Source organism: Quercus robur, chromosome 8, assembly GCF_932294415.1.
Source record: "Quercus robur chromosome 8, dhQueRobu3.1, whole genome shotgun sequence".
Taxonomy (NCBI): Eukaryota; Viridiplantae; Streptophyta; class Magnoliopsida; order Fagales; family Fagaceae; genus Quercus; species Quercus robur.
In genome coordinates, this window is record NC_065541.1 from 10,850,251 (window position 1) to 10,877,050 (window position 26,800).

At 34.6% G+C, this 26,800-nt stretch overlaps 1 protein-coding gene and 1 long non-coding RNA gene across 2 annotated transcripts; one reads left to right on the forward strand and one right to left on the reverse strand.

Annotated features, from left to right (window-relative positions):
* The first annotated feature begins 21,584 nt into the window (after window positions 1–21,584).
* LOC126695845 (L10-interacting MYB domain-containing protein-like) lies at window positions 21,585–22,490 on the forward strand. The gene is made up of 2 exons (XM_050392649.1): window positions 21,585–21,824; window positions 21,912–22,490. Exons 1-2 carry the CDS (start codon window positions 21,585–21,587, stop codon window positions 22,488–22,490), a joined length of 819 nt encoding a protein of 272 aa, XP_050248606.1.
* A 2,022-nt stretch (window positions 22,491–24,512) lies between these two features.
* LOC126694554 (uncharacterized) lies at window positions 24,513–26,748 on the reverse strand. Its single transcript, XR_007645803.1, has 4 exons — window positions 26,305–26,748; window positions 26,113–26,183; window positions 25,573–25,644; window positions 24,513–25,244 (listed from the first exon to the last, which is right to left on the reverse strand). It is a non-coding gene; the product is annotated as an uncharacterized LOC126694554 (long non-coding RNA).
* Between the last annotated feature and the right edge of the window lie 52 nt (window positions 26,749–26,800).

The window sequence follows — 26,800 nt, forward strand, 5'->3', positions numbered from 1 at the left end:
TCATCACTCAAAAATCAGAAAATTAAGTAATGGAAACAAAAACTGAAAACACATCCAAACAAACTACTCATCCATGGAACCCACTAATTTTGAGTTATGAGTGACGGAAATAGAGTTATGAGTGATTAAAACTGAAAATCCAAACAACCATTTTTTCGAAATATTTAAGATAACAGACATAAATTTATACTTTCCTCAACAAAAAAAAAATAAATAAATAAATAAAAAGAGATAAATTTATACAAATACGAGCAACTTGGGAACAAATGGGAAATTATGAAGATATAATTGCAACATGTTGTAAATCGGAATTAGACTAAAAGTCAATTGAGAAAGGTATGTCTGACCTAAACATTAGATTACAAATTGAGTTAGGAACTCTATAAAAAAATTAAAAACACGTGTTTGTACTACATATGGAATTTCATACATAAACTTTGACCGGAGCCATAGTTGCAAATGTTCTCTCTCTCTCTCTCTCTCTCTCTCTCTCTCTCTCTCTCTATATATATATTCAAAATGTGAAGGAAATATTTGAACTTTTAAACATTTTTGCTAGAATTAGAAGAAAATTTTTTAGAGTGTGAAAATTACACAATACCCACTTCTTGCTTTAATTATTTTTATTTGGCTCTCTCTACCATCTTGTACCGATGTCCCCACAATGTTGCCTAATCAGTACCATCGACAACAAGTTTGACAGTGAGACTCTCTAATTAATAACTCTTCGAACACTTTGTTCTAATAATTTCTCTGTCCTTTAGTACTAATTCAAGCCTAATTATTAATAATTAGGCTTTTAGGATAATCGGTAATTTATTATGGTATATATTGAAGTAAGTGATCTAGTTCGATCCATGTCTCCACTCTATTTCCCATTTTTTTTTTTAAAAAAAAAAGTTAAAAATACCACATGTTCAACTTCACTTATTAAGGAGTCTTGACCTACACATTAGATTTTAATACAATCGGTAACATAGTTGAATTTAATTATTATTAGGGGAAGATTGGCCAATAAGCCAAGTGGATAATTTAATTATTGGTAGGTGGTATGCTCTCTTATGGTCTGTTTGGATGGAGGGGGAAAGGAGGGGAAGTGGAGGGGAGTAGAGTAGTGTTGGCTAAAAATAAGCTAATTTTGTGCTAAATTTACTCTATACTACTCTACTCCCTCTCTCTCTCCCTCAATCCAAACGGACTATTAAGTTATTGTTAGGGGTAGATTGGGCAATCACATGATTAAATTTATCCAAAAATCTAAAGCAAAGGTTTTTGTTTTTGTGTGTGTGGCAAAAATAAGTAAATTAGGCCTAGATTCTGCTGATGAAGCATATGATCGCTACTTTTGCTTGCTCTTGCACAACTTGAAATGGTGGTCACAAGGCTACTCAGTAATATAATATATATGATGGGACATGGCTGGTTGGATCCTAACATCCTCCATGATGGTCGCACTGTCTCTAGAAACCTTTTTTTGTTAGGCTTAGGATTTGCAGCAAGATGTGCTAATTCCACCAAGATCCTTTTTGTTTTTGGTCCAAGACTATCATCGACCAATATCCCTGCCTCTACGTTGTGTATAGCACTTTTGGGATAGTTTTAGTAGTGCAACTGTTATGGATACAATGCCTCCTAATTTGATAATTTAACTGCTTAAAAGGAAGTTTACTTTCACGTTAAACTAGTTAACAATTTAAAACGGGCGCCGCTTACGTCCAATGCTCCAATGCACTGGACGCGTTGCAATTGTGACACGTGTCCAAAAATAGACATGTGTCTCAATTGGTGCGGCTCCAGTGCACTGGAGCACTGGACATAAGCCACACTCATTTAAAATTCTAAAATTTATGACTATTATTCATTTATTATCAAAATACAGTTTGAATTTATACCAAACCAACTTCCAAATGGATAAAAATAAATATTAACATCCTATAATCTATTAATATATAAAACTAATCATAATCCAAATTAATTTGTTTGAACAAAATAAATATATTGCTATTATTATTTATCCAATACTAATAAAAAAGATCCCTTTGTAATGGATTGGCCTGATCGATATTTTTACCTCAAAGGCATCTCCAATATTCCATGGTGAGCTTCTTTTCTAACTATTATTGGCAAATTCCCAAAATTGGCATTGCCCTAATGGTGTAAACGCTATTCGTCGCTCACCTCAACTTTTATTAGGTTTATTATTTCTTCTAGAAATAAACATACACACAAGAAAGAGGAATATATAAAAAGAGATTTTTTCTAAGGCCTCGTGTGTTTGACAAGTGGAGGATAATAGATACTTCTGTCTCTAGAAAATCACAAGAGTCAATCATTGCTCTGAGTATTCTCTTATTCCAGTTGGTAAGTTAGTACAACTTTGAACCTATTCCTCTGGTTTTTGTTTTTGATAGTGAAGCAAAGCGATGGCTCACTTTAATTTGCAGGTCAAAGTCTCCATGCAACTAAAGAAAAATGTGGAGTCCAAGAGTGACTTTGGGAGGCAAGTGGCAATTCGAAAACACGTTTAGGTATTGGGTCATTGGTTGGTGAGTTGAGGTCTTTTTTATTAGCCTGTTACGAAGATCCGTGGGATTAGGGACAAGGCACTTAAAAACAATTTTATTGACCTTATCAGTGGGATTAGGGAGGGGATTTTTTCTTTTCTTTTCTTTTTTTCCTTTTTTCTAGGGTGAGAAGTTGGATTAAGTTTTTTTTCTTTTAGCATTTTAACTTATTTGTTTATATACGATTTTAAAATTCTCTCTCTCTCTCAATGTATTCTCTTTTACCATTTTTTTATTTATCATATGGAAGTGGGGAAATTTGAGCTTTAAATTTTTCTGCTGAAAACACTAGGGATTATAAACCAGTTAATTTATAAAGTTCTTTACTACTTTTACTAATTTTTACGGCATAGAGGAAAAGGGCCTTTTTTTTTTTTTTTTTTGAATAACCATAGTGTCTTACCGACTTTAATATAATTTTGTTTGAATTAATATAATTGAATTTGGGCTGGTAAAGAAATGGAGTTTGCCCTACTTGTTAGCCCTTCGGTTCAGCACCATTTAAAAAAACAAATTAAAGGAATATATTAAACAAAAAGAAAACAGAAGGCCCAAGAGAAACTGGCCCATCACACTATTTTTCAAAAACCTAAAGTGGGTACGGAGGAGATGTGAGTGGACCCGTAGAAATTACAATCAGCAGCTAGCCCAAGCTGCTAAGGTAAGAAACAAAAAATTCCAAGCCCACAAAAGAAGAAAGCAAGGCCCATGAGTATCTGTCCTTTACAAGGCTATTTCCTAAAACGATGAATTAGAATGATTTTTTTAAGAAACAATTATTATTATAATGATTTTGGATTGTCTTCTTTGTTTTTCAAAAATTAAAACCTTTTATTTTATTTTTTAATTGGAGAATTAGAGATATAGACACTACTTTTTAAGAAGAAATGACAATTGGGAATTTCTTTGTTAGGAGTTACCTATCCATATTGCATTTGTTATCTATAGGAAAAAAAATTGTTTTTTCTTTAGGCTGTACTATTTTTTTTATATATATATTGCCTTGTATATGTTGAGGAACGTGAAATGATGTTTATTATTTAAATTGATTAAATTTGATATGTTTCTTACTTTTTAAAATTTTTAGTGTATACAAATTAATTGTGTAATATATATAAATCATTCAACGAAATATCTTGATATAAAATGTTTAAGAATACTAATTGTAATTAATATTATTTAAAAGATAATTCACAGTTTACAAACTAACTCAATGAAAAAAAAAATTTTAAGTTTTGTAAAGACTAAAACGACCGAAATATTTGTGTTATACATATATAAAAGAAAATAATATATGTTAGATCTTGTCATAGGAATACTTTGTGTGTATAGCTTCGATTCCTGAAAAAATTTATGTCTCCATCACTAATTATAATAATATGAGTTTGTTGCAATTAATAACTTAAAAATCAGATATCTGAACAATGGATTATATTTATTAAAAAATGAAGGAAGATTTAATTTTTGTTTAATTTTTATTTACCAAGTCTTTCCTAATTTCATTCAAGGTGAATGCACAAGTAACCATCACTCACTCAATACCCTGCCAAATTTCTACAATTATTATTTCTTGTTCTTTACTTACCAAATATGGATTACTTGTCTCTTGCGTTTATTTAAATAGGAAAGGCCTGAAGGACATGCATTTGAAAATTTAATCATTGTTACCAATTCTAGATAATTTTGGAAAGTAATTTTGGCAATATTATTTTGTAAAACATAGGAGTTAATGGGGAAAGTAAAGAAAAAAAAATCTTAGTTGGTTTTACACGAGGAACAGTAATGTGACAACTTTTGAAATTGTGAGCATATTGACAAGTCTATGTATGGTATGTAAAAATGAGTAATGTGAGCATATTTCTGTAATGAAAGCATTGGAGTATTCACACGCCTATATAAACTTGGAGGTTTACAGCCATTTCCATTATAGAAGAAAGTGATTTCTTGAGAGAGAATAAGAAAGAGAGATGGAACACCTATCAATTGTGAAATTCTTCTTGTTTATGACCGGATATCCATTGTTTAAAATGATTTTTGGACGTAAAGATTTTTGCATTGGCAGTCAAGGCCAAGGCCGAAAGAGGCGATCAATATTCATGGTAGAGTTTCAGGAGAGGTTCTTCTAACTCCGGTTGTATGTTAACATTTGGTGTGTGAAAAGCTCATGTGAAAGTTGTATTTTTAGTTATTATTAAATCAATTCTTAAAATTTTCTTGCACATAATCCTTTTTTCCTCTTGATTTATCATTATTTACACATTGTAGCTGATCAGTATTAAATCTGTTTTGAAGGTGGATGGAAGGTGCATCTGCTGGGAATACATACAACTTGGAGGAGAAAGCATTAATAAAATGGATTTCTTGATTGAATTATAGTACTTTTATTATTTTTATTTGCTTTGTTGTTTCATAACTAAAGGAACTGCCTAAATGGTTTGAAATATTCAGACGTTCCATGCCTTACTTTTAGACCAAATAAAGGATACTAATATGCATTTTTGGCTAAAAGATAAGACTATAAGAGAATTGATGATTTTGTTCCAAGAGAAAAAGGAAAAATAAAGGGTTACTTCTATTTTGATCTAAGGTTCGTGTGTTGAATTATACCCTTACAATATGATTTAAATTGATATAAATGTTCAAGTAGATCAGAGTTGTCTTGGGAATCAAGATCTTCAATGGTCCACCCCGAATCATTTTACACAATCACCTTCCCTAGAAAATTAATTGGATGAATTAAGTCAATGTCAATTGGTTAACCAAACAGGCTGTTAATTGAATTTTGAAGTGGCCTTTCCAAACTATAGTAATTGTGCAACCTCTCTTCACAGAACTGCAGAAAACCACAAGATTATAGGAGCACCTTAATACTTTATGATTCCCATCTTTGTAATTTGAGAAATTGAAACAGGAAAATGCAATTGAGAGTTACAACAATTAGCACCACGTATATGTAATTTACAGGTGAATACCAAGGAGTTATTAATCTAATATGATGCACAACATTGTTGCATCTCTATCATAAATAAAATACATGCCTTCGTTTTCTTTTCTTTTGGGATAAGTAAACATACATACATCCACATTGGGTCTTAATGAGAGATAAATTACACTTCAAGCAAACTATAAGGCCATCCACAACCTCTTCCTGATTGTTTCTTTTATGATCCTTGCGCTGGCTTCTGGGACATTTGTCTCTTTTGGCTTTGTTTTGATTCAAATTCCAGCTGCTTAATCTGTGGCTTATCTGTCTCCTCAAATTTCCTCCTTTTCAGTTGTTCAGAATCCTGGCATAATTTCTTTGTCCTTTCCGAGTTTTTTCTCAAATGCTGGAGCTTTCTAATATAATAATGTAGTTTATCTATCATCAACGCAAGGAATAAGGAAAACCTTGTGCAATCCAAGGGACAAGATTTTCACTAATATGCTTCAAGTTTAACAAGAGAAACATAGCATAAATTTATAAACCAAAAAAATTTCTACTTGTCTTGTAATAATTTTCAGCCTCTTCAACCATAGCTGGGACTCAGTTCTAATATGCATTCTTTGAGGGCTTCATCTTGAGGTTGTGTGCAGTAAAAATTAGCGACCAGTGGAGTAACCATCACGCTAATAATGAACGGTGTTATTTTATAAACTTATTACTAATTTTACTAAGAGAGGATTATAAACCAACCTAACAATAAATGTGACCAGTACCCATTTATAAGAATTGTGTAGTATCATTCCCTAATTTCTCTCTCTCTCCACTCCTACAAAATTGCTGGCAGCCCAATTAAAATGTCCTAGAGTGACCTGTGAAAAGTGAGACTGCCTGCCACAACCTTTGGTGGCCTATTTGGGACCAGATGTTTTTGATGAAAATTATAACTCTTTTTTAATTTATGGTTTCCTAATTCACCATTGAGGCATTGACCATTCCCACCTGTACCTAAGTCTCTTTACTTAGCATGAACTATTTGTTTATTTAGACCCTTTAAAATAAATTGCTTAACCTAATGAATTAGTCAAGTGTTTACTTAGGTTAATTATGAGATCTAGGTTAAATAGTAAAATATCATATCATGCAAAACGGAAAAGAAAATAACACACATGTATGATCACCCAAGAAAACTAATGAAACGAACTGTCTCAAGGTAAAAATCTGGGGAGGATTTAACCTAGTTATTCTCAAGGTAAACAAATCCACTAGAAAGAATTGAAGTTCATATATATTGACTTGTATATGTTGAGGAACGTAAAATGATGTTTATTATTTAAATTGATTACATTTTATATGTTTCTTACTTTTAAAAATTTTTAGTGTATACAGATTAATCATGTAATCTATAAATCATTTAACGAAATATCTTCATATAAAATGTTTAAAAATACTAATTATAATTAATATTATTTAAAAGATAATTCACAATTTACAAACAAACTCAATGAAAAAAATATATATTATTTTAAGTTTTGTAAAGGCTAATGTAAGGACACGATTTGTAACGACCCAAAACGATATTGGGTTCGCACGTAAAAAGGCCCAAACAATATCATTTGTAGAGCGTGGGTTTGAAAGGCTAGGCTTTGGTCACCGGAGGATGGTTTGTTGTGGTGTTCATACAGAATTAAATCGTGTTCCCTCAAGGAGTCCTTCTCCTGGAGGCGGGCTGGGAGGCTCTCGTTCTTGGCCTTTTTTCCCAGCCTCTTTCTCCGGATCCCTTCTTTCCCTTTTATGTTAGCTTGTACCCCTTATCCATCGTCCACGTGTAGGTTCGACTTTCCAGAACTGTTACTTGTCCCATCAGCTCATACCCAAAGTGGTTGTGGGTGGTTGTAAAGGCTGAAGAGTATGGCTCTGTCAGGTGCAGAGCGTTGAATGGCAGTAATGGCAGCTTTCCTTTTGTCCTTAGCCGTTATTCTATCCAGCGTCTTCCTCTTTATTGACATAGATATTTTAGATTTTTTCCAAACTGTTCCTATACCGTTTTTGCCCTTTCTTCCAGGAGGACCTTGGACGCCGCCGAGGACAGAATCATCCTCGGCGGCGTCTCGAGACTATCTAGGCTTATACTACACCTCCTCGGCTATACCCTTCCTCGAATCGGGCCTTGGGCCCCAATGTAAAAACGGGACAGGGTCACAAATTATTGGGCCCCACAGCTAACATGACCGAAATATTTGTGTTATACATATATAAAAGAAAATAATATATGTTAGATCTTGTTACAGAAATACTTTGTGTGTAATAGCTTGGATCCCTGAAAAAAAAAATCATGTCTCCATCACTTATTATAACAATATCAATTTGTTGCAATTAATACCTTAAAAATTAGATATATGAACAATGGATTATGTTTTTTAAAAAATGAAGGAAGATTTAAATTTATTATTATCGAGTCTTTCCTTCCATGCAAGGTGAATGCACAAGTAGTCATCACTCACTTAATTACCCTGCCATTCGTTACTTACCAAATATAGATTACTTGTCCCCTGCATTTGCTTAAATGGAAAGGCATGAAGGACATGCATTTGAAAATTTAATCATCGCTGCCAATCATAGATAATTTTGGCATGTTATCTTGGCAATATTATTTTGTAAAACATGGGAGTTAAGGGAAAATTAAATTAAAACAAAATAAAATAAAATTCTTAGTTGGTTTTACACGAGGAGGAACAATAATATATATGACAACTTTTGAAATTTAGAGCATATTGACAAGTCTATGTATGGTAGGTAAATATGAGTGAGGTGACCATATTGCTATAAGGAAAGCATTGGAATGTTTACACGCCTATATAAACTCAGAGGTTTAAAGTCATTTCCATTATAGAAGAAAGTGATTTCTTGAAAGAGAATAAGAAAGAGAGATGGAAATCATGGAACACCTTTCAATTGTGAAATTCTTCTTGCTTATGACTGGATATCCATTGTTTAAAATGATTTTTGGGCGTAAAGATTTTTGCATTGGCAGTCAAGGTCAAGGCCGAAAGAGGCGATCGATATTCATGGTAGAGTCTCAAGAGAGGTTCTTCTAACTCGGGTTGTATGTTAACATTTGGTATGTGAAAAGCTCAAGACTATTTCAAGTGGAAGTTGTGTTTTTGGTTATTATTAAATCAATTCTGAAAATTTTCTTGGACTCAATCCTTTTTTTCCTTTGATTTATCATTATTTACTCCTTGTATCTAATTAGTATAATATCTGTTTTGAAGGTGGATGAAAGGTGCATCTGCTGAGAGTACATACAACTTGGAAAAGCAAGCATAAATTGAGCAATTTCACCATAGTGTGCGTTCGGATGCGGATGAAAAATTAAAATTATTTTACTTTTCAGCTTATTTTTGCTACTGTAGGGTCTCGATTTACAGTCTAAACCCAAAATGTATGGGATGTTGGCCCAATGAGCCCAATATAATAAAGGCGAAAAGCACATTTTGGTCCCTACATTTTCAGCCGATTCCCGTTTTAGTCCCTACATTTTATTTTTACCGTTTTTAGTCCATATCCTGAAAAACGGTCACCATTTTGGTCCCTGCCGTTACATCATAAACGGATATTGCTGACATGGCAAACGGCATTGATAAATAATAATAAACTAATGTCCACAGTAGCCTATCTTGCCACTGTTAGTTACCCCCCGCCCTTAGTAGTCACATGTCCCTCACGTGACAGTCCCTAACCCAAATAAAACCCCAAATCACCCAAATAGAAATCCCTAACCCCCAAATTTCCTCAGCTCCTCGCTCATCAGTCACCACACATATTGAAGTCCATCACCAGTCACGAACTCAAAAACACCTTCAAATCAATTGCTCCTCGCTCACCACACAGCCGAAAACCATCTTCAAATCAACTGCTTTCCATGGATTCAAGCTCGATGTCATCGAGTGGAAGCTTGAGGAAAAGGGGCCCAACCCGATGCTTCTGCTTGGAGAAACCCGTTTTGGTCGTTTCGTGGACACCTGACAACCCTGGAAGAAGGTTCTACGGGTGTCCAAATTACTAGGTAAGGTAGTATCTCTCTTTGTAATGTTTTTAAATTTCTATATAGTTTCTGGGTTTTTAACTTTGGAAGCACTTCAGGTTCCAATTTCATTTCCCTTTAGCCTTTCTGTTTTCCTTCTTCATTTTCGTTTCAATCTTGCGATCCCTTTAGTCTAAGTCTAACCCCTCTCTCTTTCATTTACAGCCCTTTTATTTCTCTTAGTTTTCATTATTGTCTTGCTAAGACCGTCATTTTGATCTTAAACCAACACAGCTTCATAATATTTGACAACCAAATTTTTTTGCTAATTCGTAGAGAAAACCCAAGTTGGTTTTCTTGTCTTGGGAACCCAGAATTTCTTTTCTTAAATAAATAAAAAATTAAAAAAAATTAAAAAAAAAAAAAAAAAAAAACTCAGCTTGTTGCTGACAATATAAATTGGTTTTCTTGTATTTTGCTAATACAAGTGTTGGAACATTGTGCTAATACTATTTTAGTTTCTGGTAAGGTAGTATTTGCTAATACTATTTGTTATTGTTTTTCATGATTTTGGTTGATCATTTAATATCATTTATCTGGCCCTTGGCTGTCAGGTTGGACGCAAGTGTAAATTTTTTCAGTGGCGTGATGATGAAATTTGCGAGCGTGGCAAGGTGCTGATTCCGGAGTAGAGGCAACGGATTTTGACCCTTGAAGCTTCCATTGTAGGCTACAGGAAGAGAAAGAAGAGGCTGCTCATTTGCCTGGGGCTGTCTCTGGTGATAAGTGGGATGCTACTCTGTTTGATGCTTCTTTTGGTTGGCTAAATAGGTGGGGGGGGGGGGGGAATGGGTCATTAGGTGGGTAGGTATTAGTGGAAAAAGGCCTGAATTTTGGTGTTGGTATGTGTTGGTATGTATTAGTGGAAAAAGGTCATAATTTGTGTTGGAATATGTTGGTATGTATTAGTGGGAAAAGGCCTGATTTTTGGTGTAATTCTTTTTGTAATCCGAGACTTTAGAAATGGAATATGGTCTTTTTAATTAATCTATGATTTGTGTACCAATTTATTACGTTGTTGTGAAGTGTTTGTGCCAAAGCAGTTTGAACAGTGCCTTAAAAGGGTTATAACAAAACTTTTAGTTTCATACACAAATAAAAGGCTTGTTTGTGATATTAACTGTGCATCAAGTGTAAATTTTGAATGGAGACAGCAATTTGATATTAACTGTGCAATTTGAGACAGCATCCTGTTTTAGACAGCAATTTGACACTGCAATTTCACAAATTTTATACCCCACCCACCATGGACTGCATAATCAGTTATAGCATCTTTAAATTGTTTAGCTGAGATGAATAACATATCCTTCTCAAACCTAAGGTGCTCAGCTTTGGCTACTGGCCTAAAGATTGGGTATTTGCTCCTCCTAATAGAATTGTCAACCTCAGCAATAGGGATGTCATCATCATTTGAATCATCACCATCCTCATTGCTTGATGATGATTCGTCAAGGCTAAGCAACTCCTCACTCTCATAGTCAGAATTCATGACACCACCACCCATTTGTCCTGGTTCAACCTCATCATCTTCAGCTTGATTGTCCCAACTATCAGTACTATCTTCACCAATATTCATTGGTTGCATTTCTGGCTCTTCTTCTAAGTCACTCCTCACTACCCTCACTACTCTCCTTAACTTGGTCATCAACAACTGGTGCTTTGCCAGCCCTCCTAGCACAAACCTGCTCAGCATCTACCTCATATGGCTCACCATGGTCAACATTAGTAAATTCAGCATTATCATGGCCTCCAAATTGTGAAAAATCAGGTTTGTACTCTTCATCATCATACTCATAATAGTGATCATTTTGAAGCACACTGTCACTAACAAAAACCTCTAAGGCCTTAGCATCTACACCTACACCTTCTAGTTCACTACCAAGTAGTCTAGCAACTAAGGGATCAAAATCCTCTACTGGTAACTCAAGTGGTTCATGCACTGGATGCTCCACAAAGACATGAATCTCCCCATATCCCTTCACCAAGTCAGTCATGAACATAGCAGCATCATCATCAACCACCTGATGGAAATTTAACTGTTCTGGGTTCACACCAAGCATTTTAAACCATAGCTTATCTACTTCAGTGTAGCCAAACTCCCTACAGATACTCTTAATCTCTACTTTTGACCACCTATCTGGGTCACAATTATCTACTATATCAACTGTCCCTCCCACATACACTTGAGGGTCCCACATGAAATGCCCACCATGGTGGAAATGCAGAGTAAAAAGCTCATCCATCCTGCATGCAAGTCACGGGAAGAAAACAGAATGAAAATGAAAACAGACATTAATAATACTTTGTTAGGCTAATAAACAAATAAAAAAGTATACAATACCGACAAAGGGATCACATGGACCCAGCCACTTCTTGAAAAGCAAGACACAATACAGACAATCAATGCAAATACCAACACAAAGTTTCATGGTTTATCAAGGTCAATATAGTGGTCCCTGATAAACAATAATGACACATAATACAGACAAACAATGCAATTGCTAACAAAAATACAGTCAGTATTGTGGTCCCTGATAAACAAAAGTAAAACAAAAAGTAAAACAAACAAAGCTGCAAATACCAAAAGCAACACACAACTGCCAAACAATGCAAATCCCAAAAATATTCCACTATCATAGTCAGTATTATGTCCACTACAAAAGCTATAAAGGGAGAGAGGAAGAGAGAGAGTGAGAGTGAGACACAACGAGAGAGAAATAGAGATAGATTGAAATTCCAGAGCAATAACAAAACATAACATCTCAAAATTCCCAAATTCTCAAAACCCAACAGTTGAGATTCAGACCCAGAACGATTACCCAGCACTTAAAATGGCATTCATAACACACAGAGAGAGTGAGACATAACGAGAGAGAAAGAGAGAGAGAGAGAGAAAGAGAGAGAGAGAGAGTTGGAGAGAAATACAACCTTCGCAATCTGCTCAGCACAAACACTCTGAAGCTATCTGTGATTATGCTTGCCGATTTGTGGTTTTTTGTGCTTGCCGATTTGTGGGTTTTTTGTGCAAATCTATGGTCTTGTGATGAGCAACGAGTAAGGTAAGAGATTAGGGATTCTGCAAGTCTGTCGTCAGGTGTGGTTGGCGTGATTTGGGGTTTTATTTGGGTTAGGGACTATCACGTGAGGGACACGTAACTACTAAGGGCGGGGAGTAACTAACAGTGGCAAGATAGGCTACTGTGGACATTAGTTTATAATTATTTATCAATGCCGTTTGCCACGTCAGCAATATCCGATTATGATGTAACAACAGGGACCAAAATGGTAACCGTTTTTCAGGATAGGGACTAAAAACGGTAAAAATAAAATGTAGGGACTAAAACGAGAATCAGCTAAAAATGTAGGGACCAAAATGTGTTTTTCGCCTATAATAAATTTGTAGAAAGTAGGTCGAAGAACTAGGCCCTAATGAATTGAACAACAGATAGTTTTGATTTGAATGACAGTCAAACACAAATAAGAGATTTTGGTCTTAATATACTTTCGGTCCGAGGAGGTCCCCCTTTGTATAAATTAATCACTGATGGATACAAAGATAGTTTAGATTACTACAATGTTTTATCTCTATTTTTCCGATCCCCCTTTCATGAAGGGTCTCTCATATTATATAGCTCCCTTTAGGTCATCTTGGTCTTACACTTGTTGATCATCTGAGCCCCTACTTGAGTACTCGTCCCATTAGACACCCTCTCTGGCTTTCTGTGAGTTGTGGTGGCTAAGGCAGCACTGTTCGGAAGTCTTCTCCACATAAATGTGGCCAGAAAAGTAGTTGTAGTGCATTTAATACAGTGGTGGCAACTTTCCCTTAGATATTTTAGGGTTTCCTTCTTTCTAGTATGTTCGTAAGATATGTTCCTATCATGGGAGCTTCTTGGAGGGTCACTCTAATTGCCGGAATGCATATTTGGGCTGCACTTTTGGGATAGTTTTAGTAGTGCAACTGTTATGGATACAAGTCATCCAACATTTTTTGTTTGTTACTTTGAAGAAATCAATGCCTCCTAATTTGATAATTTAACTACTTAAAAGGAAGTTTAGGCCTTCACATTAAACTAGTTAACAATTTAAAACGGGCGCAACTTACGTCCAGTGCTTCAGTGCACTGGACGCATTGCGATTGTGACACGTGTCCAAAAATAGACGTGTCTCAATTGGTGCGGCTCCAGTGCACTGGAACATTGGACATAAGTCACACCCATTTAGAATTCTAAAATTTATGACTACTATTCATTTATTATCAAAATACAATTTGAATTTTTACCAAACCAACTTCCAAATAGATAAAAATAAATATTAACATCCTATAATCTATTAATATATAAAACTAATCATAATCCAAATTAATTTGTTTGAACAAATAAAATATATTGCTATTATTATTTATCCAATACTAATAAAAAAGATCCCTTTGTAATGGATTGGCCTGATCGATATTTTTACCTCAAAGGCATCTCCAATATTCAATAGTGAGCTTCTTTTCTAACTATTATTGGCAAATTCCCAAAATTGGCATTGCCCTAATGGTGTAAACGCTATTCGTCGCCAGGGCCGGCTCAACAATTTTGGAGGCCTTAGGCGAAATTTTAAAGGGAGCCTTTTTATAATTAAATATTAATAAAATAATATATATGTATTAAAATTTTTTATTTAAAATCTATTTTTCTTGCAATTTTTCTAAAGTCGTGACCACTTTAAAATTTAAACCAGCACAAATAAAAATTAATTTAATACTTGGTTTAATAAATTAGTGTCACTATAATACAAATGAGTTGATATAATACACATCAAATTATTAATTGATATAATAATTTATAATAATAGATAAAGTGTAAGATTAAAAAAAAAAAAAGTGAGAACCATCCGGCCTGTACTCCACCATCATATATTCCTATGGCTAAGATTTAAAGAAAAAAGGTGTACTATCAGTATCAAATATATGGCAGAAAAAGGTCTAAAGAGGGGTAGATTAAAAAAGCCATAGCAAAAAAACGTGTCCCTCCCATCCCATGAAATAACTGTGCATTGCAGTGAAAGTGTGAAGCAAACTAAAATATATATAATTTAAGTTAAAGAAATAGGCCTGAGTCTTTATTTTTGGTAGGACAGAGAATCTGAGAAAGAGGGGAAGAACTGAAGAAGAAGAAGAAGAAGAATACCTCTTTGTGACCGTCGACTGGTACACTGGAATCAACAAAGAAAAATTTCAAGGTAGACTAACTGACTGAGTTGATGGAAAAAGATCAAGAATCAAGATGAAGATGAAGAAAAGAAAGGCAAGACCGTAAGAATATAGATGGAGAGGCAGAGAGATAGAGAGATGAGAGGTTTTTCTTTTGTTTTTTAAATTTATAATATCCATTTTAGTATATTTCAAGACAATTACGTTGTATTATTAATGAATTTGTCTGCTATTAATTTTGATTTTAGCATATTTCATTCAAGAATGGGTTAATAAATTTAGCTCCTAGAATTTAATTTTGTTAGCTGAAGTTTGACTATTTTTTTTTTTCCTTTTTAATTTTTTGCATTTTAAGATACAATGGGGTCTTTTTAATGCATTTTATTGACCAATAAAAATGCTTAAAATTTTTTTTAACTAAAATATATTATATATATAAATTTTTTTTTTTACAAATGGGGCCTTCTTTTATTTGGGGGCTTTAGGCGATTGCATCAATTACATCACCTATTGAGCCGGCCCTGTTCGTCGCTCACCTCAACTATTATTAGTTTTATTATTTCTTCTAGAAATAAATATACACACAAGGAAGAAATAAATATACACACAAGGAAGAGGAATATATAGTGTACAATTTTATTAGCAAAGTATAAAAAGGGATTTTCCTAAGGCCTCGTGCGTTTGACAAGTGGAGGATAATAGATACTTCTGTCTCTAGAAAATCACAAGAGTCAATCATTGCTCTGAGTATTCTCTCATTCCTGTTGGTAAGTTAGTACAACTTTGAACCTATTCCTTTGGTTTTTGTTTTGATAGCGAAGCAAAGCAATGACACACTTTAATTTGCAGGTCAAAGTCTCCATGCAACTAAAGAAAAATGTGGAGTCCAAGAGTGACTTTGGGAAGGCAAGTGGCAATTCGAAAACACGTTTAGGCATTGGGTCATTGGTTGGTGAGTTGAGGTCTTTTTTATGAGCCTGTTACGAATATCCGTGGGATTAGGGACAAGGCACTTAAAAACAATTTTATTGACCTTATCCGTGGGATTAGGGAGGGGATTTTTTTTTTCCCCTTTTTTCTAGGGTGAGAAGTTAGATTATTTTTTTTTTTCTTTTAGCATTTTAACTTATTTGTTTATATACGATTTTAAAATTCTCTCTCTCTCTCTCTCAATGTATTCTCTTTTATCATATGGAAGTGGGGAAATTCGAGCTTTAAATTTTTCTACTGAAAACACTATGGATTATAAACCAGTTAATTTATAAAGTTCTTTACTACTTTTACTATTTTTTATGGCATAGAGGAAAAATGCCTTTTTTTTTTTGAATAACCATAGTGTCTTACCGACTTTAATATAATTTTTTTTGAATTAATATAATTGAATTTTGGCTGGTAAAGAAATGGAGTTTGCCCTACTTGTTAGCCCTTCGGTTCAGCACCATTTAAAAAAACAAATTAAAGGAAAATATTAAACAAAAAGAAAACAGAAGGCCCAAGAGAAACTGGCCCATCACAATATTTTTCAAAAACATAAAGTGGGTACGGAGGAGATGTGAGTGGACCCGTAGACATTACAATCAGCAGCTAGCCCAAGCTGCTAAGGTAAGAAACAAAAAATTCCAAGCCCACAAAAGAAGAAAGCAAGGCCCATGACTATCTGTCCTTTACAAGGCTATTTCCTAAAACGATGAATTAGAATGATTTTTTTAGAAACAATTATTATAATGATTTTGGATTGTCTTCTTTGTTTTTCAAAAATTAAAACCTTTTATTTTATTTTTTAATTGGAGAACTAGAGATATAGACACTATTTTTTAAGAAGAAATGACAATTGCGAATTTCTTTGTTAGGAGTTATCTATCCATATTGCCTTTGTTATCTATAGGTAATTTTTTTTTTTTTTTTTTTTTTTTTTTTTTTGTGATAGGCTGTACTATTGTTTTATTTATTTATTTTTATATGTATTGACTTGTATATGTTGAGGAATGTAAAATGATGTTTATTATTTAAATTGATTAAATTTTATATGTTTCTTACTTTTAAAAATTTTTAGTGTATACAAATTAATCATGTAATCTAGAAATAATTTAACGAAATATCTTGATATAAAATGTTTTAAAATACTAATTGAGATTAATATTGTGGGGACCGGCCCAGAATAATAAGTTGGCTGGGCCTTAGGCCCGTCCGAGGACCAGTTCTTCCGAGGAGACATCGTGGCCCAAGCAATCCTTATCTAGGCCCACTGGGAGCAAAGAGAACATGTCCGAGGAGGAATCCCTCCTCGGACACTGCAAAATCCAGATCAAAGGTGCGTCCAAGTCACTGTAGTCCATCCCCCAAATACGTAAAAGGAAGGAAACCCAAAATATCTCAGCAAAGGCTGCCACCACCACATTAAATGCATCACAACTACTCTCCTGGCTGCATTAATGAAGAGAAAACCCCTGAACAGTGCTACCTTGGCCACTGCAACTCACAAAGAATTGATAAGGGCGTCTGATGGGACAGGTGCTTAAGTAGGGTTTTGGATGATCAACAAGTGTAAAGCCCAGATGATAGGAGAGGGCCTATATAATATGTAAAAGTCCCCCAAGAGAGGGGGACGGAAAAAAGAGGAGAGGATGAACACAGAAGAGAAATTTTACTATATTGATATATGCCTAGGAATGAAGTTTCGGGCCTGATCACTTAAGAGGGATCTCTCTTCACGTCCATCTTTTTCGTTCTTCTTTATGTATTTTCTTAACCCATGCAACAAACCGTTTAAGCTAACTGAAACCAAGTTCTTTAGCCCATACTCTACAAAAAATTCATTGTGTGGGACTTTTTGAACCAAGACTTGACCAACAAGGATTGGGCCACTAGAATTGTACCCCTACAAATATTATTTAGAAGATAATTCACAGTTTATAAACTAACTCAATGAAAAAAAAAATTACTTTAAATTTTGTAAAGACTAACATGACTGATATATTTGTGTTATATATATATATATATATATATATAAAAGAAAATAATATATGTTAGATCTTGTTACAGAAATACTTTGTCTGTAAGTGTAATAGCTTGGATCCATGAAAAAAAATCATGTCTCCATCACTTATTATAACAACATCAATTTGTTGCAATTAATACCTTAAAAATCAGATATCTAAACAATGAATTATGTTTATTAAAAAATGAAGGAAGAATTTTTTTTAAAAAAAATTTTTATCGAGTCTTTCCTTTCATGCAAGGTGAATGCACAAGTAGCCATCACTAACTCAATTACCTTGCCAAATTTCTACAATTATTATTTCTTGTTCCTAACTTACCAAATATAGATTACTTGTCCATTGCGTTTGCTTAAAAAAGAAAGGCATGAAGGACATGCATTTGAAAATTTAATCATCGTTGCCAATCATAGATAATTTTGGCATGTTATCTTGGCAATATTATTTTGTAAACATGGGAGTTATGGGAAAATTAAAATAAAATAAAATAAAATTCTTAGTTGGTTTTACACGAGGATTGGAACAATAATATATGACAACTTTTGAAATTGTGAGCATATTGACAAGTCTATGTATGGTATGTAAATATGAGTAATGTGAGCATATTGCTGTAATGAAAGCATTGGAATATTTACATGCCTATATATAAACTTGGAGGTTTACAGCCAACTGCATCATAGAACAAAGTGATTTCTTGAGAGAGAATAAGAAAGAGAGATGGAACACCTTTCAATTGTGAAATTCTTCTTGTTTATGACTGGATATCCATTGTTTAAAATGATTTTTGGACATAAAGATTTTTGCATTGGCAGTCAAGGTCAAGGCCAAAAGAGGCGATCGATATTCATGGTAGAGTTTCAAGAGAGGTTGTTCTAACTCTGATTGTATGTTAATACTAGGTATGTGAAAAGTTCAAGACTAAGAGCGCGTTTGGATTCGGCTGAAAAAAACTGCGTTTGCGTTTTGTCTGTTTTTTTTTTTTTTTTTTTTTCACGCGTTTTGGAGCGTTTTGGGTGTTGCGGCTACTGTTTATGCACTGTTCAATGAACAGTAGCCGCAAACTTTGACTTTTCAAATTTTTTTGGACCAATCACAGCACATCGTGTACTGTTCACGGACCCACAAATTTCACTTTTCAGCAACTTTTTCATTAAAAATGGGTCCCACGATACTATTCACACATTTAAAAATTATTTCGCTACAGTGTTTTTCAGTTTTCAGTTTCAGTTTTCAGTTTTCAGCTGTATCCAAACGGACCCTAAGTCAATTCTTAAATTTTTCTTGGACATAATCTTTTCTTTACCTTCACTTATCATTTTCTACTCCTTGTATCTAATCAGTATTATATCTGTTTTGAAGGTGGATGGAAGGTGCATCTGCTGAGAATACATACAACTTGGAGGAAACGACATGAATTGAGCAATCTTCGTTTATAATATATTATACATTAGCTCTAGAAATTATATATATAAATATATATATATATATATATATATAATTGCATTAATAAAATAGTTTTTTTTTTTGATAAGTAATAAAATGGATTTCTTTGGTTGAATTATACTAGTACTTTTATTGTTTTTATTTACTTTGTCATTTCTTAACTAAAGGAACCGCCTAATGGTTTGAAATATTCAGACGTTCCATGCCTTTCTTTTAGACCAAAAAAAGGATGCTAATATGCATTTCTGGCCAAAAGATGAGAGAATTGATGGTTCTGTTCCAAAAGAATAAGGGAAATAAAGGGTTACTAAGTGCTACTTCTATTATGATATGAGGTTCATGTGTTGAATTATACCCTTACAATATGATCTAAATTAATATGGATGTTCAAGTAGACTAGAGTTGTCTTGGGAACCAAGATCTTCAATGGTCCACTCGGAATGATCATTTTACACAACACAATCACTTTCCCTATAAAATTAATATGATTAATTAAGTCAATGTCAACCGATTAACCAAACAGGCTGTTAATTGAATTTTGGAGTGGTCCTTCCTAACAATAGTTATTGTGCAACCTCTCTTCAAAGGACTGGAGAAAATCACAAGATTATAGGAGAACCTTAATGCTTTATAATTCCCATCTTCCTAATTTGAGAAATTGACATAGGAAGATGCAATTGAGTTACAACAATTAATATATTATAAACCTGGTTTAAAACACTAAGTAATATTTTTTCCGTGTGTATTCTAATAGATATTATTGTTTATTAAAAAAAAAAAGAGTTACAACAATTAATTTAGCACCACGTATATGCAATTTACAGGTGAATACCAAGGACTTATTAATCTAATATGATGCACAACATTGTTGCATCTCTATCATAAATAAGTGAGCGTTTGGATAGCAAGGTTTCTAGCGTTTTGCTGCGTTTACGTTTTGCTCTGCTGGGACCCACGCGCACGCGAGCTGAAGAAAAACACAAGTCTGCTGCTGTTGAGAAACGCAAGTTTCCTCTACACGCACCGTTTCACTTATCCTCCTACACGCACCGTTTCATTTAAAAAGCTCTACGCACCGTTTCAATGCAAGAGCTGAAACAATCAACCCATTTTGCCTCTTGCGCGTACTATTCATGTCTCAAAATGCTGAGGAAAACGGTGCACAAGCAGAAGCTGTCAAAACAGAGCATCAACGGTACGCAGTCCATTGTAACAGCTATTTCCATTCTCACGGCTTCTGCTTTTTCTCTCAACTACCAGTGGCAGAATGCTTTCAATCCCCTTCAATGCTCCGTCCAATTCGTCTTCAATGTCGGTCACCTACCCACCAACCAGCTTTGGGTCAAAACAGAGCACAGCAATTGATTACTGCAAACCCAGTAGGCAGAACCAAAAGAAAAGATCCCCTCTGTTCAACAAACACTCGAGCTCACCTTCTCTCCGCTTGGGTCATCGTCGCCACCACTCCCCATCTCTGCATTCACGGGTATGTTGTTTTCCATGAAGCTTCATCATTTTGTGTTTTTTTGGGTTTAACCGTTTGTGTGTGGTTTTTGTATTCAACTTCTGTGTGTTCTCTGTTGTGTTTTCCATGACACTAGTGTGGGTTTATTGATCCTTTGTCTAATACCAAAACGCTCACTTAGTGCCTCTGTTGGATATACCATTGTTTACTTTGCATTTTTCAGATGAGTTTATTTTGCATTTGGATCCACCATTTCTGTTACTTTGCCTAACTGAATGCACCCAAACTGTTTGTTTAAATGCCTCAATGAGTATAGAAGGTAGTTGTCCAATGCTTCATCAATTTGTGGTTTTTTGGGTTTAACCGTTTGTGTGTGGTTTTTGTATTCAACTGCTCTGTGTGGTTCTATCATATTATTGCATCATAATTATGAAATATATATTTGATTTTCTTAATTATAGTCAAATCAAAGTTCAAAATTTGTAAAATTATTCTTAATAACAGTTTGTAGACTTTTTCCCTACTAATCATATAAGGGTGGAATAAGATTTTTTTTGTTGATCTTCTGTTCTGTTTTCCATGACACTAGTGTGGGTTTATTGATCCTTGTCTAATACCATTATTTCTCTTAGTTCCTCTGTTGTATTTGGATATACCATTGTTTACTTTGCATTTTTCATATGAGTTTACTTTGCATTTGGATACACCATTTCTGTTACTTTGCCTAACTGATTCTAAAATGCACCCAAACTGTTGGTTTAAATGCCTCAATGAGTATAGAAGGGAGTTGTAGGAAAAATGGTTAAGCAGAAGAAATCAATGGAGGGTGGTAGTAATGATGAAAGAGCTGACTAGAAAGACCCTAAGGAACTAGAGGCTTTTTGTCGGTTTTATGTTGTTCAAGTCATGGCGGGCCAAAGGAAGCCCACTGGATTTTTGTCCAAAATTGGCCAAAGTGAAGTGATTCGGCAGTTGGGTGAGATTGAAAAAGTAGTGACTTGGCTGCAGATTAAAAACAAATGGGATCATTTGAGAAAAAGGTGGAAGATTTATAACAAGTGTTTGGAGAATGAGACTGGGTTGGGTTATGATCCTATAACTGGGATGTTTGACGCACCTGATGAGTGGTGGAATCGAAAGATTGCGGTTAGTTTTGATCAATACATAATTGTGAAAAAATTTAGTGTCTAAAACTATATTCTTATGTTCTAACTACTGGTTGTCCACATATAGGCATGTCCCGATGCAAAAACCTTGAAAACGAATGGTTTGCCTAATCGTGACCTTCTGAACATCATGTTTGGAGGCACGGCTGCAATGGGAAAAAATGCATTCTGCACGAGTGGTCCAATACCAACGGAAACCACCGAAGGGTCTGGGGACTCCGGTAATAGCATAGAATTTGTTGACCCCCAATGTGAACCCGTTGTGAATGTTGACGCAATGGAGGTTGAAGGTCCATCATCGTCGAGGGTAGGACCAGCAATGAATAAGGGGAAAGGCCTAGCAACCAGTGTCCACATCTTCAAGCCAATTTCCAAGAAACCAAAAAAAAGGCGTTCAACCGCGCAAGAGATGTCGGACTCTTTGAAGAGTATCTCAAATGTTATTGTTGAAAGATCTAGTCTAAGTGCCCGTACACCATCTGCTCCCACAGCAACGGCTCAGGTTAAAGAAATTCTGGACATAGTGTTGAGTCTTCCTGGGGTGTACTCGGGTCATTACCTTCATTTGTTCAGCACTATCTACTTCATGGAAAAAGAGTCGGGTAGACACATGTTTGCAGCACTTTCCGATAACAAGGATATCTAGCTAAAGTGGCTAGAAAAAGAGTACCAAAGGCACCCTGATTATCATTTTTCGTGAAGGAACAATAGATTGTCTCGATAGGGTTGTGTAGGCTTGGTGTAGTAATCAAACTTTCAGTGTTGTATCTATTGCACTATTATATTTCTTTCTTTTTTATTGGTAGAAACTAATGCTTGTTATGAGTGTGTATGTAAGACAATGCTCATCATTCCTATGTGTTTGAGCTATATTTATATATGTTTGTCCAATGCTTCTTTTATCTGAATTTTGCATTTAATATTTTAGAATTCAGCCCTTCTCTTGCTGGTAACTGGAGTTTGTGATGGATGGTTGACTTTGCTAGACGCAAGTTTTATATTAATGGAGAAAATGAGCCATTTCACAGTTTTGGTAATAAGAGCTGCCCTGTGTGATTTCGTACATCTGTTGGTCTGCATATTTTTTGAGATGCCTGCATATTGCTTCCTGCATTGCTGGTTCTGTATTGCTGCCTGCATATTTTTTTTATTTTTTAAATCAAAGATTATTTATTTCATGAAATTTGTGGAGTGGCTTTTGAGAATGTTTGCTGGTTCTGTATTGCTATATGTATTGCTGGTTCTGTATTGCTGTCTGCATATTTTTTTTATTTTTTAAATCAAAGATTATTTATTTCATGAAATTTGTGGAGTGGCTTTTGAGAATGTTTGCTAGTTCTGTATTGCTGGTTCTGTATTGCTGTCTGCATATTTTTTTTATTTTTTAAATCAAAGATTATTTATTTCATGAAATTTGTGGAGTGGCTTTTGAGAATGTTTGCTGGTTCTGTATTGCTGGTTCTGTATTGCTGTCTGTATTGCTGGTTCTGTATTGCTGTCTGCAAATTTTTTTTATTTTTTAAATCAAAGATTATTTATTTCATGAAATTTGTGGAGTGGCTTTTGAGAATGTTTGCTGGTTCTGTATTGCTGCCTGCTTAACTGTTTAATATTTGCTTAACTGTCAAAGAAACCAAATAGAGAATGTTTTGAGCCGACACTATAGAAAAGGAAAGTGCCGGGCCTTTTAGAGTTTTATGCAATGTGAAATAATAACAGCAACAAAGCATCTAAATTTGATTTTAGAGTATGTTTGGGATTTTATCACTTTAATTTTCTTTCTCTCTCTTTTGTGTGAACCCGCATGAACCTTTTTTTTCCCTTTCTGGACAATGAGTTAGGATCATTGGGAAGCAAAATTGCAGTATAACAAGGCTTGTTTTGTGCTTGATGAATAAAATGGTACCAACCTATATGGCAATGATGTCACTGTGTGGGTTAATAAGCAGAACCACAGTAGGGTGGTGGTGGAGGTTTACTCACATGATTCTAGCTCTATAGGTCGTTGGGGTGGATTCCCCTATCAGTTACTGAGTAGGCTGATTATTTGCCTATTATAGGTGCTCAATCAACTTCTCATTTTTATAAATTTTTAGGAATAAGGCTTGCCTAAGTTTTCCCCTCTTTTTGATATGTTCTTTGTTTTGATTTTGGTCATCTAGTTGTTTGTTTGTTCATTGTGTTTTCCTCTTTTTTGGGTTGTCTTTTATCTACCTTTTCTCTTTTGGAGATCTCTACCCGATCCCTTGTATCTTTCTCTCAATATTTATTTTTATTTTCCTTTGAAAAAGGAAAAAGTTCTATAGCCTTCCCTAGATATTGGAGCAATTGGCCAAAGTTACAAGAGTAGGGTACTTTGTGTACACAGCCTCTGTACATGAGGTGGATTAGGGGACCCCCTTCAATTGATAAGAGTGGGCATACTAGGCATTGGGAGCTACCTATGGTTTGAAATGGTGGTTTTCTAGTAAGCTGTTGGGAGAGGAGAGGAAGAGTAGGTGGGATTAAAACAGTAGAAGTTAGGAGTTATTATGCCACAATTTGTTTTTTGGTTTAATGGTAGTCATCTTAAAATTTTGTCCAGAAGAGCATGCTCATTGTTAGAGTTTGTAACTTTTGAAATGTCCCCATAACTCCAATGGCTAGTCATATGAGTTAGCCCATGTGTTTGTACTACACGCAAGGAAAGTGCACTAAGGTAAGCCTTAACTCCTAACCCACCAACCCCATCACTCTTAAACCCCCATTTTTTACTGCATTTGATGTTTATCTATCTCTCTAGCTTCAGCTTTTGGTTCTTCTATCGTGTACATGTGTTTTTTTTGTAATTGAATAGCCTTTATGTACTATTGTTGTGAAACAATAATATTTTTTTCTTTGTTCTGTTTTTTGTCTTTTGGGTTATCAAACTTGGCTTATAATTGACCATGTCGTATTCAATACATATGTCAATAACTACTGAAGTATGTGACTGTATAAAAACAGGTAGATAGATAATAAAAAGGATGGAAAGAAAAAAGGGGAAAAGAAACTTGTAATCTTCAAATGCTACTGAATTTCCCATTTCTTCTTGAATCTTTTTCCCCCTAATTAAACAGATTATCAAAACCCACCAACAAAACCCAACATCTATAGCATACAAGATAAACAAAAAGAACTTATGCATGTGTGTGAGTACATATACAAAAATGGATACATAAAAAATTCTATATGTAGATGAAGATCTGAAAAAAGAAGTTATTGGAGCTGGGAAAATTAGGGTTTTTGGAGGTGGAAAGTGGGGAGAGAGGAGGACTCACCTTGGACTTTGAAGAATTTGAAAAACCTGTTCTCTTTCTCTCTCTGTGTTTCTCTGATCAAACCTTGGCTTGGTGTGAGTGTGGTCTTTTTTTCTCGGGGGCTGAATGTAATCAAAAACTATCAAAATATATAATAATATATCGAGCAAATTCACACTGATGTCCAAGAAAAACCATCAGGAAAACCATAAGACAAAGCACCAATTTCCTGCACTTATTTGAACACGTCTTTAACTAATTTATGCACATGGGCTAAGTAAGTAACTGACTGCAAGCTGTGTGCATCTCAATAAAATTCATAACCAACAATCCAGTATTACTTTAACCCAAAGCACATAATAACAATCCAGTAATCCACATATAAAATCGTATCATCTTCAAAAGCAGGATATTTAAGAATAATATAGGATGCTATCAATCCAGTATTACCTTATGTTACGAATTTTATAATGGCAAACTTTTCCATAATGAAAGTATGAATGAATCTGCCTTCCTTTGCAACTACATTCAGGAAATGAAAAGGACTCAGATTTCACACTCCAGTCCACACATTTCAGGTATAAAACCTCTAGCTCTAAAAAACCAATAGGGTCAAGACTCAGCTCTATCAGATTATTCTAGCAATCCACAATCCCTAATCAAAGGAGAAAGATCATCTAGAAAATATTAAAAATAATAATTCATGAAATTGCATATGATAAATGTCTTTAAAATATTTAAATGCTAAAGTCACTCAACACCAGTCGGGCAATGCCCTGTTACTTGGAAAGTGCATTTTTATCAAAGTGCAAAACTCTTTTTCATTTGAAGCACAGAATGAAGAACACCACAATTGAAAATCAGATAAAGAGAGGGCATTCACAATTCTAACATCTTTGTTGAGAATATTTGGGATCACAGTATATGTCAAAAATAAAATTAAAAGAAAAACATTGTCAAACGAAACAAAGAGATTGAAAGAAACATTACAGTTTCTGAGCAACCATTGCCAGCCTTCTGAACACTTTCAATGGTTAACTGAAACAATTAAATTATGGGCACTGCAAAAGACAAAACCAATGGATATTATCACTGGGAAAAAATAAAAATTTAAAAAAAAAAAAAAAAACCGAGCAACATTTATGGAATTTTAAAAATCGATTGGAAAGGGGAAAAAATTACCTTCAGTACTGGGTAATATGACATCCATTTGCAGATAAAACCAAAAATCTTGCTAATCAAAAAATTTACATTCCCATATATTTATGGGAAGAGATGTGTTATGGGTCGGAGCTCGAGGGATGGAGGGAAAAGGGTGAAATGGGTTTCTAGAAGGAAGAGAAGACGCCGGCGTCGGACTGGTGTTGTCTTCCGATAGATGGATTTCTCACCTGGGCTCTTCGCCGGCGTCGGACCGATGTAGGTCTTCCTTCATCAATCTCGGATGGGCGTGGAACTCTCCGCTTCAGAGGCTTAGCTAGGGTACGGTGAGGAGTGGAAAAGAAAATCAGAGTAAAATTTTGTAATTTATATGCTACAGTAATTTCAGCAGCGCTACAGTACTTTCAGCTAAATTTATCACACTCGTTTTCCTACTTATTTGCTACAGTGTTTTCAGCAATAAGTTTTCAGTTTCAGCAACAATAAGCTGTATCCAAACGGACCCTAAAATACATGC